This window comes from Lytechinus variegatus, chromosome 2 (genome assembly GCF_018143015.1).
Source record: "Lytechinus variegatus isolate NC3 chromosome 2, Lvar_3.0, whole genome shotgun sequence".
In the NCBI taxonomy this organism is placed as follows: Eukaryota; Metazoa; Echinodermata; class Echinoidea; order Temnopleuroida; family Toxopneustidae; genus Lytechinus; species Lytechinus variegatus.
Window position 1 is genome coordinate 5,573,309 of NC_054741.1, and position 16,079 is coordinate 5,589,387.

Here is a 16,079-nt window from a genome sequence, read left to right on the forward strand (position 1 = left end):
ATAACTTAATATCATGATTACACATCCTTAAAAAGGCTTCAAATACCTCAAAAAGTGCTAATAATTAATAAATTCAGCAATCGTACATCATCATTAAAAGTATTTTGTATGACACCATTTCGATCGATTTCCCCCGATTTTTTAAAGATATGTGAATATGAATGAAAACCTTTTTATTATGATATTTATATTAATAACTAATTTGCTCCCTAACGTTTGTAACAAATCATTTCTTCATCGGGAGCGATCCTGAGGGTAGGAGGAACAACTCTTTCTACCGGAGGGAAAAAAACCCTCTGGCAAACATGTTCAGTGCCCCTTTCCATCTAAAAGGACCCGTTTAATGAGTTTAAGAGTGCTCTTATAAGCGCTTTTTCTCGTATGAGATAAGCGGCCTTTCTTATTTCGCTCTTTTCATGTCCGACCAGCACCCATTCTCGTTTTTTTTTGCGTTCTGTTCCCTTCTGAAAGTACATCTATCAGTTGGATGATCGCTTTAAAAATGTTTTTACTACAACCTTCAGCTCATTTTTCATAGGGAAATTTCTCTTCTGCAATGTGTTCCTATCACCTCTGATCAAGTGTCCCGCTTTATCTAGTTTGTTTAAAATGTTCAGTCTGTTAAAGTAATTTTATTACAGTTGGCACCGCCTTTTTTGCAGGGAAAGCAAAACTACAGGAAGGGGGTACTTGCCTGTCACAATTTCCCGTTGAAAATACTCTTTTCCGAATGCCTTGCCCTTTGAGGAACACTTTTTAATCTGCGCATGTTTGCTCTAAAGTTGATCATTATTTACTTGTTATTTATTTCATAATGCGATATATTTCCCTCTTTTTTACTCATTTACTTTTTCCTCCTCTGAAGGGCCACATATTCAGTATTTCCCAAAATTAGACGAGCCAAAAAGAGAGAAAAACTAGAGGACCGACTTTGGCAGTCTCGCCTGCATTACGTGATTCAATAGCAGCAGTGCTGACTTTCAAAATGATTATATTCTTAATAAACACCATTCATATAATAATATGCTACTACGTTCATTGACCCTTAATGACATTTGACCTTGATCAAGTGACCTGCTATTTGTGCAAGATGAGCAATGATACTGGAAAACTCCTCTGTCCACATTTCAATGCACGGTGAGTGAAAAACAAACAAAAAGTTAGACACCACACAAATCCCAAATTTAAGGAAAAAAGTAAGTCATGAACAAATAATTATTGTATACTATACGACATGAAAGAGTATAGCTTCCACATAATTTGATGCCATATTTATATGGCATGTGTTAACGCTTGATTATCAGGAAATATTCTTTGCATTGATTTAAATTTTTATTTGCGCCAAAGTAAGGCATGACTGCTATGTCAATGGTGTCATTATCCTATAAGGGTTGCAGTAAAATCCACTTCAAAACGCTTTATCAGTAATTTGCATTATAATTGTTTATTAACACTCTTTAGTATCAATTCACAAGTTAATTTCATTGAAAAGGGATTTGCAAATTATGTTAATCAACTCAAGTAGGATTGACATCACTGGCATGTAGACAAGTGTTCATCCACTGCAGTCATGCCTTGCTTTGGCGCAAATCAAAATTTACATCACTGCAAAGAATACCAAATGATTATCCAAGAGTGATTTAATACCATTGTGGTATTAAATTATTTGAGAGAAGATACTCTATCATGCCATTATAATATACTTATGCATTCATGTCATAATATTTCCTAGTTTGGGGATTTTGTAAGGTGTCATTTTTTTTAACTCACACGGAATATCCATTAACAAAAAGTTACGATGGTAACTCACCAAATACCTCAAAAATGCCAAAATTTCATTGACCCTAAATGACCTTTAACCTTATAGTCATTTGATCTGAAACTCGATCGGGACGTTCAATAATACTTCATGACATTTATGTGCAAGTTTCATGAGCTAGGTCCATACACTTTCTAAGTTATGTCATTTAAAAAAATTAACCATACGTTGTCGCCACCGTCGGAAAAGCGGCGCCCGTAATCTCTCTCTGCCATAAACCTTTTTTTTGGGGGGGGATTTACGGTGTGCACCCGTATCCTTTGATAAGAATAAGCGCCTGATACCGTTTTCTTGTTAACGACTTTTGATTATTATTTGAGACATCTAAGAGTGGGGTAGATATTCTAATTTAATTTTATCGTATTTGGTTGTAAGATGCACTTTTCAAAATACGAAGTGCCCTTTACCTCCCTGTGCCACCCCACTTCCAATTTCGATCCGCCGCCCCTGTTCTTATAAAAAGCAAACAAGTTATTCTCATTTCCAAACTCCACACAATCTGAATATAGCACAATATTCGGTATGCCAGTCAGCTTCTCAATAACTTCCATCAATCTGTAAGCACGAAATCAAGTCTCCCAGCTTTCATAATTATATCCAGCATCTTCCTCAGTCCTGTAAGTTCCTTTTTTTTCTTAGGGGCACCATAGCCTGGTTTCCATAAGCTCTTTGTAAAGTTACGAGTGACTTTACAAACGATTGGACTTTGTTCTTAGGCGGCGAGTCAGCCATACATGGGGATATATCATTTAGTCGTGTAATCAGTCGTACATAACCAACAAATATCTTCATGAAACGTCCACCTGGACCAGAGCGGGGACCAGAGTTAGATGCCATGATTAGATGATATCTACGGTGCGATATGAGGCTGTGAATCCTGAGCGTGTGCCAGAGGAATCAGACCTAAATCGAATTTGAAGCCAGTTCTGTAAAGAAATGAAGGTACCGCCTGGCGCCTGAGACCCACAGACCCTGCGAGTAATCAAATGAAACATACAGCGAATTGTAAATAATGATGTTCAGCAGTATCAAAATCGACATAAAAGAAGCATTTTACTGGTTGAAATTTGAATATTGAATCCCAATAAACGGCAGAATCGATGGTCATGGTTGGCAGGACCGTACGTGTATTATAATTTTATTCCCAATTTGCCTCTAATATTTTTTTTTCAAAATAATAATTGTTTCCATGCAGTGAGTGCTTGGAGGGCTGGGATATCAACATTATATTTGACTCACATATCCACCCCCGCTCCTCCTTGTCAGGACATCTCCACAAGCAACCATAGTGAAAATCTCTAAAAGGATACTTCGTGCTGAATATATTTAGATCTGAATAAATAGCATAAAATTCACAGAGCAAAATGCTGAAAATTTTCATCAAAATCGGATGACAAATAACAAGTTATTGAATTTAAAGTAAAGCAATATTTTGTGAAAATAATTATAATGGACTTCGTCATGAATATTCATGAGGTATATATAGGCTGAAGATGACACATCCCCACTTTCCTCTTTCTTACGTTATCACATGAAATCATTATCATAATTTTTTCCTACTTGTGTGACTGATATGAATCCCTTGTAATGAAGTAAGTTGCAGCGATGAATATCTAATGCACTAAATCAGTTTTCAATCCAATTGTTAAGTTTTAAGTTCTAGGTAGAAAATATTTGAATAAACCTATTTTCATATAATGAAATACAAAAAGAACAATAAATTGGGGATATGTCATCATCAGATTGCTCATCGAAACAATGGAAATATAGCTTTGTTAATCCTTGTCCGATTTTGATGAAATATTCAGCGATTTGTTTGTGTACTGTTGTTTGGAACGTCCCTATTAGTCCATAGTCTATAGATGACGCTATACTGAAATCGTCGTAAGTATTGTTTAAGTGAACCAGTTCCATGAGGTCGGTGGGTGTTTCATAAAGCTGTTCGCAATTTAAGAGCGATTTTGAGAACGAAAGGTGATCCTTTCTTATGGAAAATGGTATATTCATTGGCGATGGTTACTTACGAAAAGCTATATGAAACGGTCCCTGGGGTCGAAGGTGCCTGACTACACCATATACATGTGGTTCGGGGTTCGATTCACGGCACGGTCGGCCCGGCGAGAACGAGGCATTTTATATACATTGTTCTTTTGTCTTGCATCCGAACAAGTGAAAGTACTATATGCATTATTAAAAAAAACAGTTAAAAGCTGCTCGGGCCTGTAGAAGCTTACCTCATTAAGACTTCAATCCCGCTGCCCGGATTCACAATGACGTAATCGCCCTCACACTCGGTCGAGGGTTCGACGTCCAGGTGGTGAATAGTAAGCTCGATGCGACGACCAGCGGGAGCAACCATGGTGTAGTAGCAGACAGCGTTGTTCGAGTAGTCGGCCGGATAGTTCGGAGAAGCCAAAGTGCCAGTCAGAGCTGAAAAATATCCACCGCAAGAACCGACGAACTCTGGGTGAAAACAAAGGGGGGGCAGTGTATGAGACAGATATGAAAGATTGATTCAAAACAATACCTTGGAATGTTTAACGATGGGAAGATCGATCGGGCCGGATCAATACTCTCAGAGTGTAAAAAGTGCACTCCTAACACAAAATATAGCCGAATAATTTTCATATCAAACATTCCCTATAATTCTGAATCTAGTGATTAGGGTAAACATTTTCTTAAGAGTCAAGCAGATCGCAAGCTTAGACATATTTTGTTCATATCATTTAATAATCATTTTACATACCTCCACCCTCTCCTACGGTAGTCGTGGTCATCTGTGTTGTTGTCTGGGCCGTGGTCGTTGGAACAGTCGTTGATTCCTCTCCGACAAGGGGACCGATGATGTTATAGGTCGCACGGAATCCACGACCGTTGACGTAAGGGTCAGAATGAAATTTCAAAATCATCTCGCTGTTCTGTGTATAGAATGCAGGTGGACGCTCACTGCCGCAGAAAGTATTTCCTGTCAGGTCGTTGTCACCAGATCGGATGTTGAGGTAGTCGTATTCGCAGTTTTCATGGTCCTCGAAGTCGAAATCACTGAACACGAGCGAGATCGACGACCCCTGCCCTCCCTAAAATGACGATTAGAAAATGTTTTGTTTCAATCAATTACTCTGCATAATCGCAAATAAGCGAAACAGGAAAAGAGATGGATAGAGCGATTAACTAGCTCTCCCTACCCCCACATTGTGAATCATCGGTGGAGTTTGATAAGTTTGTCGAGGAATATAACGAGGTGCATCTCGTTGTGTGTGGGCAGTCTCATTACATAATCCTCTCAGAAATATTCAATTTCATCATTAGAATCTGCAATCTGGCTTACTCCGAAGTCCAAACCCTTTCAACACTAACAAAAATAAAAATGAACAGAATGTTGCAATGTTCGCCTTTTACCTGAATGCGATAGCTGCAATCAAACAGGTCGTCATAATTCCCGGGGTAGTTAATAGATTTGATCTCGCCGTAGGCAGCAGTGTATGTGTGCATACATTCTTCAGAAGGGCCCACGGGATCTATTGGGCCACCTGTTTGGTGGCAGAAGGTCCCACTGAAACCCGGTGGGCAAACGCAGTTGCAGTTAGGCCCCTGGTAACCATCGTTGAGACACACGATCTCCGTAGTGCACTCCTCGTTGCATTTGTAGATGATGTTAGCGAGTTTGATGTCGAGAAAGCTGAGGTAATCGCGGTTGCCGAGTAGGCCAAGTTTGGAAAGATCTTTCGTGGTGATTGTTGGAAAGCCATTTTTGGAGAAGTACTGGTGGAAGGAGATAGGATTGTAAAGTGTTAAAGGAATATCTAAGAAAATTTATATGAACTTATTTTAGTGTCAATACAGAGCATGAAACTTTTATCATTTTAATTAATTACGTGGTTTATATACCTAGATAGATAAAGATCTTCTATTAGAGTACGTTTATTCCCTAAACAACTAGAGTTTCATAAAATTTTATTCATCTGCAAGTTTTATATATTTGCAGCACTGTCGCAGAATATGGATTGAGAGACACCAAGGGAAAGGAATACAGATAGATAGACAGATAGATTTGAATTTATTGGTTTGGTTTATTTCATTTCTTTATCAATTTTCAATATACAAACAAGAAATACAGATATTCAATATAAAAATCACAAAAAAATGAGCTTACAGTTGTAAAATACAAATACAATGTAATAAAATCATATCGCCATTTCTTAAACATATAATTTAAAGTATGAATATTGGGTGTATAGAAAAAAAGAGACCATCTGAGAAGATGTTTTTTTTTGTTATAATGCTGATCTATATAACGCGCGAATTTAATAAAGGCACATAAAAAGGAGAAAATATACGGAGAGTATAGAAGAGCAAACACGGAAACTGGATTTCAAGAAAGATAAATGCATTGTCATGGACGATAAAACTATGGGAATAATGAAGCAAGGGGTGCTCCACGAAAAAAAATAGATAGATAGATTGATAGATAGATTGACAGACAGATATATAAATAGATAGATAGATATATAGATAGATATAGATAGATAGATAGATCATATGGATAGATAGGCAGATAATCATTTTACTTTTACAATCACAGACCAACGATTGTCATGGCATATAAAGGGTGGAATAAAGTGCCCTCACCTCGCGAGGCACATGGTTATTATCATTATTATTTGTTACCTCTCGATTTCTTATTGCCAATAAGTAAAACAAACAGTAGAAAAAATGTAAATACTTACATGAGTGCCGTAGTGCATGAGCGAGCCGGGGTCGTAGGGGATCTCACGTGTCGTCACCTGATTAGTGGTGTACTTAACAAAGTTCACTTCGGTCCCTGATTGGATGTTGTTCCAGTGGATGGTCACGTGGTCATCGCGATCAGGTCGAGACTGCTCGTGGTGGAACCCGATAGCGTGGCCGATCTCGTGCGCGACGACGCCAGGCTGTGTCAAGAGAATATTGGATTGCAATAAAAAATATTATCACCAATTTCGTGTATAATTATACTGTTGTGCGTATAGTGACCATCTTTTTTTTTTATAAAGATCTTGTAGTAAGAGGTTTCACAATTTACTCATTATGTTTTAGGGTTTAAAAAGCAACATAATATTTATTCTTTAGGATTTTCAGAGGCATTATTATCATTAAATGATCTCTATGAACTATTGGAAATATCACACTTATAGAATGCAGAGTTTAATATTTGTCAAAATTTGACAAGGGTTATAGAATTCGTTTTCACTTTGTTAAAAACACTGGGTAAAATTTGAGATGGGCCTGTCTCAACTGTCACAAGAATTTATGAAACAGCCCCAAATGTCCTATTATAGATTCGATTATATTGACTTCGTATTTTGTGGAAACTTTCTAGATGGTTCATATTCCGTTTTCAAATTAAATGATTTTAAATGAAATAAACAATGGCGGCTCAATGCAATGGCATTTTCACGGAAGAAGGGAGGAGGGGGGGCAAGAATAAGACCCTAAACGTGACGTCATAGGGTTACACAACCAAGGCCCCCTTTTTAGACTCATATTTATTACTCTTCCCTCTTCTTCCTCTTCATTTTTTTTACCTGTCTTTCTCTTTTAGCCCCCCCCCCCCCTCCATTTGGCCCTTGTTGTGAGAGAGTTCAGACCAACATAGAAAGAGGCTCACAAAAGTAACACCCCCTCCCCAGTAGTAGCGCTCCTTTATACAAGCCAACAATACGGGAATCCCTTCTTACCGATTCGCATCCCACCCCGATTGAGATTTGCTGGGCACCGGAGAACACCCGACCGAGATACGACCAACAGCCTCGGGAATCCTTCACAAATGAGAGTCTAGAATTGTGGCCGAGTTCACTGTAGATCTGATCTGGACTGTAAGGTTGGAACTTGATACAGGTATGATCGGTCCATTGCTTCATACCTGTCATGATCACCCCGATATCACCGGCTGGAAACATAAAACAAGCCATCATACTCTTTGTAATTAATTATTCTCATTATCTCGTTGAAGAAAATATGCTGATTATACGGACAATTACAATAAAGTTTGAAAAGACTATATTTCACACAAAATATGAATCTATAAATGGATCACTGTGCAGTAGTGGATGAGAATGAGAAAAGTCAAGGAGTCAAACAAACATAACACTGAAGATTTCATCAAAATTGGATGTAAAATAAGACAGTTATAATATTTTTAAGTTTCGCTTAATCCTGGTCCGTATGCAAATGAGGGGAACGATGACAAGTCATCACCCACTTACTGTTTCTTTTGTATTTTATTATATGAAATATTTTGATTTTCTCGTCATTGTCATGTAAAACATGAACACATTAATTTTCATTATTTTAACATTTTGTGGTTCAAGCAAGGAGGTCCCAATTGTCAAATGCGTACAAAAATGAAAAAGTGTAGGAATTCCAAGAATAAAAAAAACCAAAAGACATAGTGAGTGACATCAAAAGACATGAGAGTGACATCATCGACTCTCTCATTTGCATATCACTGAGTTGAGCATATAACTATTTTGTTGAAAATAAGCGAAACTTTAAAATGTCATAACTTTCTTATATTACGTCCGATTTTGATGAAGCTTTCAACGTTATTCATGTTTGATTTTTCTCTATTTGTTTAGATCAACCTTTTTTCTTGGGTGGACTTGACCTTTAAAGAGGATGGAAAGGGGGTAGGACGCAGTACGTGGCATGCAGTTTATCCTTATTTTGGTCAAACGAATTGGTCAAATCATCACTTAGTAAGAAGCTAGTTCACATTTATGGAAATTGCAAGGAAAAAAAAAACATTATAGCAGGCTCAAAAGGTTTCCCGATTGAGGGGGGGGGGCTCTATAATGACCACAGATTCTAAACTTTTTTTATCGTCATTGCTAAACAAAAATCAAAATCAAACTATATGTCTGTAAACCACTCGATAAAAATTGTTTATCACATTGATAACTTACCAGAATCACTGGATAACTCAAAGGGTACTGTCTTCAGAGGCCATCTCCTGTGCTGAAAGATCACTGCTTTTCTCTTCTTTCTTCTCCGGTCGCCATGAACACGCTCATCATCAAGCATCTCCCAGAGATTCGCCCATTGTTCGTCTGTCAGCATGATGTCGGACTGAAAGGCGCCGTCGCTCTCTTCTTCCATTGGGGATGCTGGAATATCGTTCTTTTCATACGACATAAAAAATGATAATCAATAAAATTTGATAATAAAATTATATTTTTGCTAGAAAAAGACAGAGAAAAATGATTTGGAGGCCTAGTATCACGAATATGCCAAGAGTTTTTCTTGTGTGTTTCAAAGAAACGAAAATCAAAATAACCATCTATCAAAATATTAGTTACCAATTGTGGGCGTCTCGATAGGCAAATAGATCAATTACAATTCGCTAAGAATTTTTTTTTGGCTTATTAATATAGGTCTAAACAAAGATCACATGGACTATGTTGACTAACATAGGTAACATGTGCGGCAGAGCAGGGTGTTATCCATGGAGGGGAGGGGGACATCATTCCCTATAAGATACTCCTCTGCTCCGCCGCCCATGATTGATAGGTATATACTGTATATATAAACATCGAGGGTGCATCCCTCCCCAATATTGTACATGGTGATTCCCTTTGAATTTCAGGAGTTAAGAATTATTTTTACTCTTTAATGCGTGATTGCGCTCCCTTATCGAGTCAGAATCATCCTTCTTTGGTCAAATAGTTCATGACACAAATTGAGTCCTTTGCTGAATAAGAGCCAGAGGTGGAACAAAATGTAAAGGAACGGTAGTAGTAAGGACCAATCTTTTTGCCTGGCTTTTAATTATATACAGGTGTGGATCCAAAGTCATTGCGGTGAGCCAATTGCTAATTGTTTGTGCCCCCCCCCCCCTTCAAAATGCCTAGGTCTGGAACCGATTCCAGGTCGATCAATGGTCTAACGTTGTTTCGAATGAAATATCACGTCAGTTTGGGTAACCAAGAATTGTTAGGAAGACTTATCATGAGACATGACACCCACTCTATTTCGCACCTTTCACCACACAGCCACCTTGGCCACCTTGGATAGATATACCCTCTTCAAACCAAATATATTTCCGAATGACAGTTTTTTTTCATTTATATTGTATGAAAACCTCAACTAGGATATTGTCTAACCTTGACAAAAAAATGTGTCGCGAAAAATAAGTTTCTTTTCATTTTGTCTTTGATATTTTTTTTTCAGACTAAAGAACAATCTAAGATTCCAAATTCAAAATAATATCATCATGGATATATTTTTGATGTTAGCAGTCCACGGGCATACACGAATCTCGTTTCCATTGTATACAAATATCGACATTTTCTTCGAAAAAGAAAAGGTATAAAATGTACAAAGTCAACCAGTGGCGTACCTAGGATTTTCCAAAAAGGGGCAATTTTTTTGGAGGACAATTCGTCCGCGAAAAAAATTGACAAGCAAAAAAAAAAAAAAAAAGGTCTTCAACTTCAAAAGAGGGGGGGACACAATTGCATTTTTACACGTCCCTGGATCAGTTGTGACTCGTCATGGGGGGAGGGAGCAGGGATACGTCCCCTGCATTAGTTGTGCTGCCCCCCCCCAAGGTACGCTAGTGAGGTCAAAATTTTTGTCAGCACCACAACACAAGTTGTATTTATTTTTATAAGGGTCATCTTTACCGGTCTTCCCAATCTCATAATTTCCCCATCATTTTACGAAATGAAAATTTTTAGCACATTAATCGATCGAGATAATTTTTATTTCTACGAACTTCCACAAGGACCGTTTTCGACAACATGCTTCCATAGATCACAATGAATTTCTTGCGAAAGTAATCTATGTGATTAATCAGAAAAAGGGAAAAGAAAGAAATCAATTGAAACTCATCACTTTCAAGCAGTTCACTGCTTTCAAGATGAAGTTTTTCATCCAATTTGATTGTTTGATGATTATGAAAAGCGGGTTTTTTTTATATCCTGCTTGTACAAAAAGTCATATACATGTAGCACATTCCAGATGGAGATAAGCCACCATGACGGAATCATTATAGGCTATTGACATTACGAGTTCAAATCCATTTAAAATTCGAAGAGGATGAGAATATACACTTTCAAAGCATTTTGCACACTTTATAGGGGAAATTCAAAAGCGTTGCGCAATAACAACAAAAATAACTTGTGTAACCAATAGTTTTGTAATAACAAAAATATTATTATAAACAGAAATGGTGTCGCTACCTTAATAATTTTTGAAGTGCATTTTCTGCAATAACCTACTTCAACGGCTGAGTGAACATCAATTAGAACGGGTTGCGCTTTTATTAGGGGTGGGGGGGGGTTGGAAAAGGGTAGAAATTCTCCTCAAATCTAAACCATTATACATTTATGGGTAGGCCTATAAAAAATTATCACAGAACACATGGTAAAACTACGAAAATCGAGAATATATCGATAGCCATGCATGTCGATTTTGAAAACGAATAGAATCAATAACGCACAGAATCAGCACTTTCTTCAGAAAATGGTCAATTATGTAATTTATTATTTTGGAGAAAATCCTAATTTAGGAGGGGATCCAGCACATTGCGTAATAGGCCTATTGTTTAACAAACTAAAACAAAGACTCCATAGAGAAAATGACGTTGAACTCACCTCATCATCAGCGCCACGGCGTTCTCTTTGTAGATCTTTTTCCACAGCAGGTGCGCCATAGCAGTCTGGTACAATAGTCGAACAGATGATTAACAGCAGAATAATTCTACTCATTTCACTTACTGTCATTATCATTAAAAAATAGTCTGATTAATACACGCATTCGTGTGATTAAAAATAATTTGAGGGTAGCTTCGTAAAGATGCCTCTCCTTGTGTGAATGACAAAATCTACAGTTGCACTTCTCACGTGACAAAGTGTAATAAATTTTCAGGAATTTTTTTTTCTTGGTCTTGTAGAATAACTATTATAAATATTTTTTATAATTTTCTTTTATGTAACTTCGAAAGACCGGCATGGTGTTTGGCCGAAACACCTATATTCTCGCAGGTTTAGAAGGGTTGAATGGGATGACTCAGGTCTCCGATTCAGTGAACCAAAACCGTTTCTTCCTTCGAGAAGTAATCATGCATATTCATGATAAAAGGCGAGAAGAATGGGAAAGAAGGGTTTACGTCACACTCATAATTTGAATAGCAATGCAATACATCTTTACAGACAGCGGGAAAATAACAATAACCGGACCACTCCCTGGCTAGGCTATAGGGGTTCTCCATTTTATTGAATGACGTTATCGGTTTGTGAGTATTGAATGCCCATATTTGAACATTATAACTTTCGGCTATACCAGGAATGGTTATTTCAATTGGTCTTCTTTTATAGAGAAGTGGACACGCCTATAAAAGAGTATTCATTCTTTGCTATTTTGGAATAATTTATCTCGATTTTCTGCGGTTGATATAGAAGTTTTCATTATTTTGTTTGCCCCGATTCCTCCTCATAGCTTTAAAGAATGAGCCGAATATATGAACCAAATTGTAGACCCAAGATTAATGTTCCATTTTCTTCCATTTTGGGAAACTGATTAAAGTTATTACGTTTCTTTCCGAGAATGAAAAGCAAGAAAACATTTAGAGTTTATTAAAAAAATTATATTGCCAAACTATTTTTTATAAGAAAATAGATGGTGAGATAGTTGGACGAAGTTACACTAGTATAATAATAAAAGACAAGACTGACAAACGGCATACCGTTTACTAACTTAAATAATTTCTTAAAATTTATCAAGATCCAAATCGCCATCTAAAACAACTCACTTTATCAAGATATGATAATTTCCCATTCTTAGTACCACATCTTATTGTTTTATATCATTAAATTATACTTAGCAAAACTACGCTGACACCTTACTTATTATTACTGTAACATATAGAGATACCCCTATTTATTTCCAAATTGAAATAAAGATATTGCTGATCATTATAGGCCGCACTATATCCACTGTGGTACATCCATACCCTAAAATTATTTTTCATACCATCCTGTCACCATCGGGTACTTTTTTATCTCTAATATATACCGATATCCATCACTTTCGTAGCTACACAGCACAAGTAACACGTCAAAATCTATTTCTAAAATGAGAGAAAACTAATCAGTAGATGCATTTTTAAATTATAATTATAATTCCGGTGTATCATCATTGCCTGTTCCATGATCGCTGGGAATAGTCGTGGATTATTCCTCTTCGATCAAGATCCATCTTCTTTGACATTCTCTGCAAAGTAAAGTAGTAATAGAAATAGTAGTAGAAATGTTTGAAATGTATCACAAAATGAAAAAAATGTAAGAGCTAATCTGGTTCCTAATCACACTCCTCTCAGAGTGAGACGAGGTACCAGTCATTTTGGAGTGGGATTTGAATCTTATGAGAGTGTTTGTTTGCTCCTTCTTGAGTGTAGTGTTTAGACGTTGGTGTCTGCGCTTGTTAATCGAGCAGGATAAACATGGTGAAGAAGTTTTAAAAATCACTCAAGAGAATTCGAATGATATTGCAAACTTGCCCGAAAAAAACTGGCACTTCTTCGTCCTTTTTTCATAACAGAAAAAATTCTAAAGCAGAATAAATGCAAAATTATATTTCTTCAATTCTTTTTGTATTGGAAGTCACAAAGTTTGTTTCAAATCATATAGAGGACCAGCTACAAAGATGCAGTTTGTGCTCCTGAGCTTTTTGACACACATTTCAGCAAAAACGGTAAAAAGATAGATAGATAGATAGAAAGATAATTTTTTGCAGCACTGCCTGACCAATAGTAATTAAGATGAATGTTGATTAAGTTGAGAATGGAGTATTGGTGTCAGAAGAGACACTTGTCGAAAGAGATGAGATTAGTCGAGACTGGAGAGAAACTTATTTAGCCAAGTTTCCTTGATGCAGATGACCCTTTTACCACCGATTCTTGCTCGGTAGGGGAGAAATGCGAGACTTTCCAGTGATGGGATAAAATGTGTGCATTGAGAGGCCTTTGAGAACGGCTGTTTATACATTGCCAGCCTATTGCACATGCGAGAAAATGTCAAAGTATGGAGTATGTGGTTAACGTGCATAGATTAATACATGTGTGCAAGGGCGGCGGAACCAGGGGGATTGCCCCCCCCCCCCAAAAAAAAAAAATAAAAAATAAAAATAAAAAAATAAAAAAATGCCCTTTTTTCAAAATGGAAAGTGCCTTTTTTAATGAAAACAATGTGCCCTTTTTCAAAGTGAAATATCCTTTTGAACTAAGACATGATACATTTTAGGTTAGAAAATCACATTTTGGGGGCCGGGCTCGCGCTCGCATTAATGTTTTTTATTTTATTTTAGTATGGTACTTATTCTGTCCTTGGTTGTTATACAATACTTAGAATGTCCAGTTTTAATATCCCAAATTTCTGGTTCGCGTTTTGCGCTCGCATTAATTATTTATTAAGTTACTCATTCTATTCTTGGTTACAAAAAGTGCTTAGAATGTCCAGTTTTCAGGTTGGAAAATCACAAATTTTCAACTCGCGCTTCGCGCTCGCATTATTAGAGTGGTGAGATATGTATCCCATTCATCAATCACTAAACGCAGTCTTTATCAGTCTCTTTTCTGGTCAGTATATTAAATTACAGCTCGCGCTTTGTGCTCGCATTAGTTCTATACGATACACAACCTTTTCATGATAACAAGTGGAATGCCTCTGGCCGTCTCACCTGCATCACGCAGTTCAATATAGCAGCAGTGCTGACTTTGAAAACTACTCTAACTCGCACAAGATGTTCAGTGATACATGGTTACTCTTATGTCCACTTTTATGAACTAGACCAATAAACTTACAGAGATATGATGGTTATTGAACAAAAAAAACCCAACATGGCCAAAGTTCATTGACCCTAAATGACCTTTGACATTAATCGTGAGACCTGAAACTTGCACAACATGTTCAGTGATGCTTGATTACTATTATGTCTAAGTTTCATGAATCAGATCCATAAACTTTCAAAGTTATGATGGAAATTCAACAGATACACCCAATTCGGCCAAAGTTCATTGACCTTTGACCTTGGTCATGTGACCTGAAATGCGCACAGGATGTTCAGTGATACTTGATTACTCTAATGTCCAAGTTTAACGAACTAGACCAATAAACTTTCAAAGTTATGATGGTAATTCAACAGATACCCCCTATTCGGCCAAAGTTCATTGACCTTTGACCTTGGTAATGTGACGTGAAACTCATGAAGGATGTTCATTGATACTTGATTAACCTTATGTCCAAGTTTCATGAACTAGGTACATATATTTTCTAAGTTATGATGACATTTCAAAAACTTAACCTCAGGTTAAGATGTTGATTCCTCCAACATGGTCTAAGTTCATTGACCCTAAATGACCTTTGACCTTGGTCATGTGACATGAAACTCTAATAGGATGTTCAGTAATACTTGATTAACCTTTTGGCCAAGTTTCATGAACTAGGTCCATATACTTTCTAAGTTATGATGTCATTTCAAAAACTTAACCTCAGGTAAAGATTTGATGTTGACGCCGCCGCCGCCGTCGGAAAAGCGGCGCCTATATTCTCACTCTGCCATGCAGGTGAGACAAAAACTGATCGGAGTGTTCAATTTCATGTCTTAGAAATGTCCTAAAGTTTGAGCTCGCTATTCGCGCGCGCAACATCTAGCGAGGATGCCCTTTTTACAGTAATAAGCGACATATTTGACAAAAAGAGAGTTTCACAACTTCAGATTTGATTTTTTTTTCCAAGCCGCTTGCTCGCTCGCGGAAAAATAAAGTTAAAGCCTTAATATATATATCAATGAGAAACCACCTCAAAAAAGGTTTTGCTCAACTTAATAACTACAAAACACACAGCTACTTAATGCAGATGATCTCATATTATTATGGTGAAATATCCGTTTGCATAAAAATGCAAATTTTGCACCTTTTGGGCTTTGCTCCCTCCCCCAACGAAAATACGTTCCGCCGCCCCTGCATGTGGTTGTCTATATAAGAGGAGAGCAAGTCGCAGAGATGTGTAAAGACTGAGAGGTTGATTCATGACAATTATTACAAATTATACTAATTATTTAGTACAGAATATTTACCAAGAAGTCTTAAATCGTTCCTTGTTAAAGGTGATGAAGCTTGCTGCACTAGGAGGAACATCTTGGTGAATTTTCTTTTCAGTCTTGTAGCGATTCAGCTTGTAGTTTGAAAGCATGATTAAAGGCACAGGCACGCAAAACTCTT

At 37.1% G+C, this 16,079-nt stretch overlaps 1 protein-coding gene across 1 annotated transcript; it reads right to left on the minus strand.

Annotated features, from left to right (window-relative positions):
- Positions 1–2,318: 2,318 nt before the first annotated feature.
- LOC121409372 (blastula protease 10-like) lies at positions 2,319–11,817 on the minus strand. Its single transcript, XM_041601308.1, has 8 exons — positions 11,455–11,817; positions 8,764–8,977; positions 7,537–7,748; positions 6,547–6,750; positions 5,219–5,581; positions 4,566–4,896; positions 4,054–4,282; positions 2,319–2,791 (listed from the first exon to the last, which is right to left on the minus strand). The coding sequence occupies exons 1-8, from the start codon at positions 11,587–11,589 to the stop codon at positions 2,659–2,661; spliced, it is 1,821 nt and encodes a 606-aa protein (XP_041457242.1). The 5' UTR covers positions 11,590–11,817; the 3' UTR covers positions 2,319–2,658.
- Positions 11,818–16,079: the final 4,262 nt, after the last annotated feature.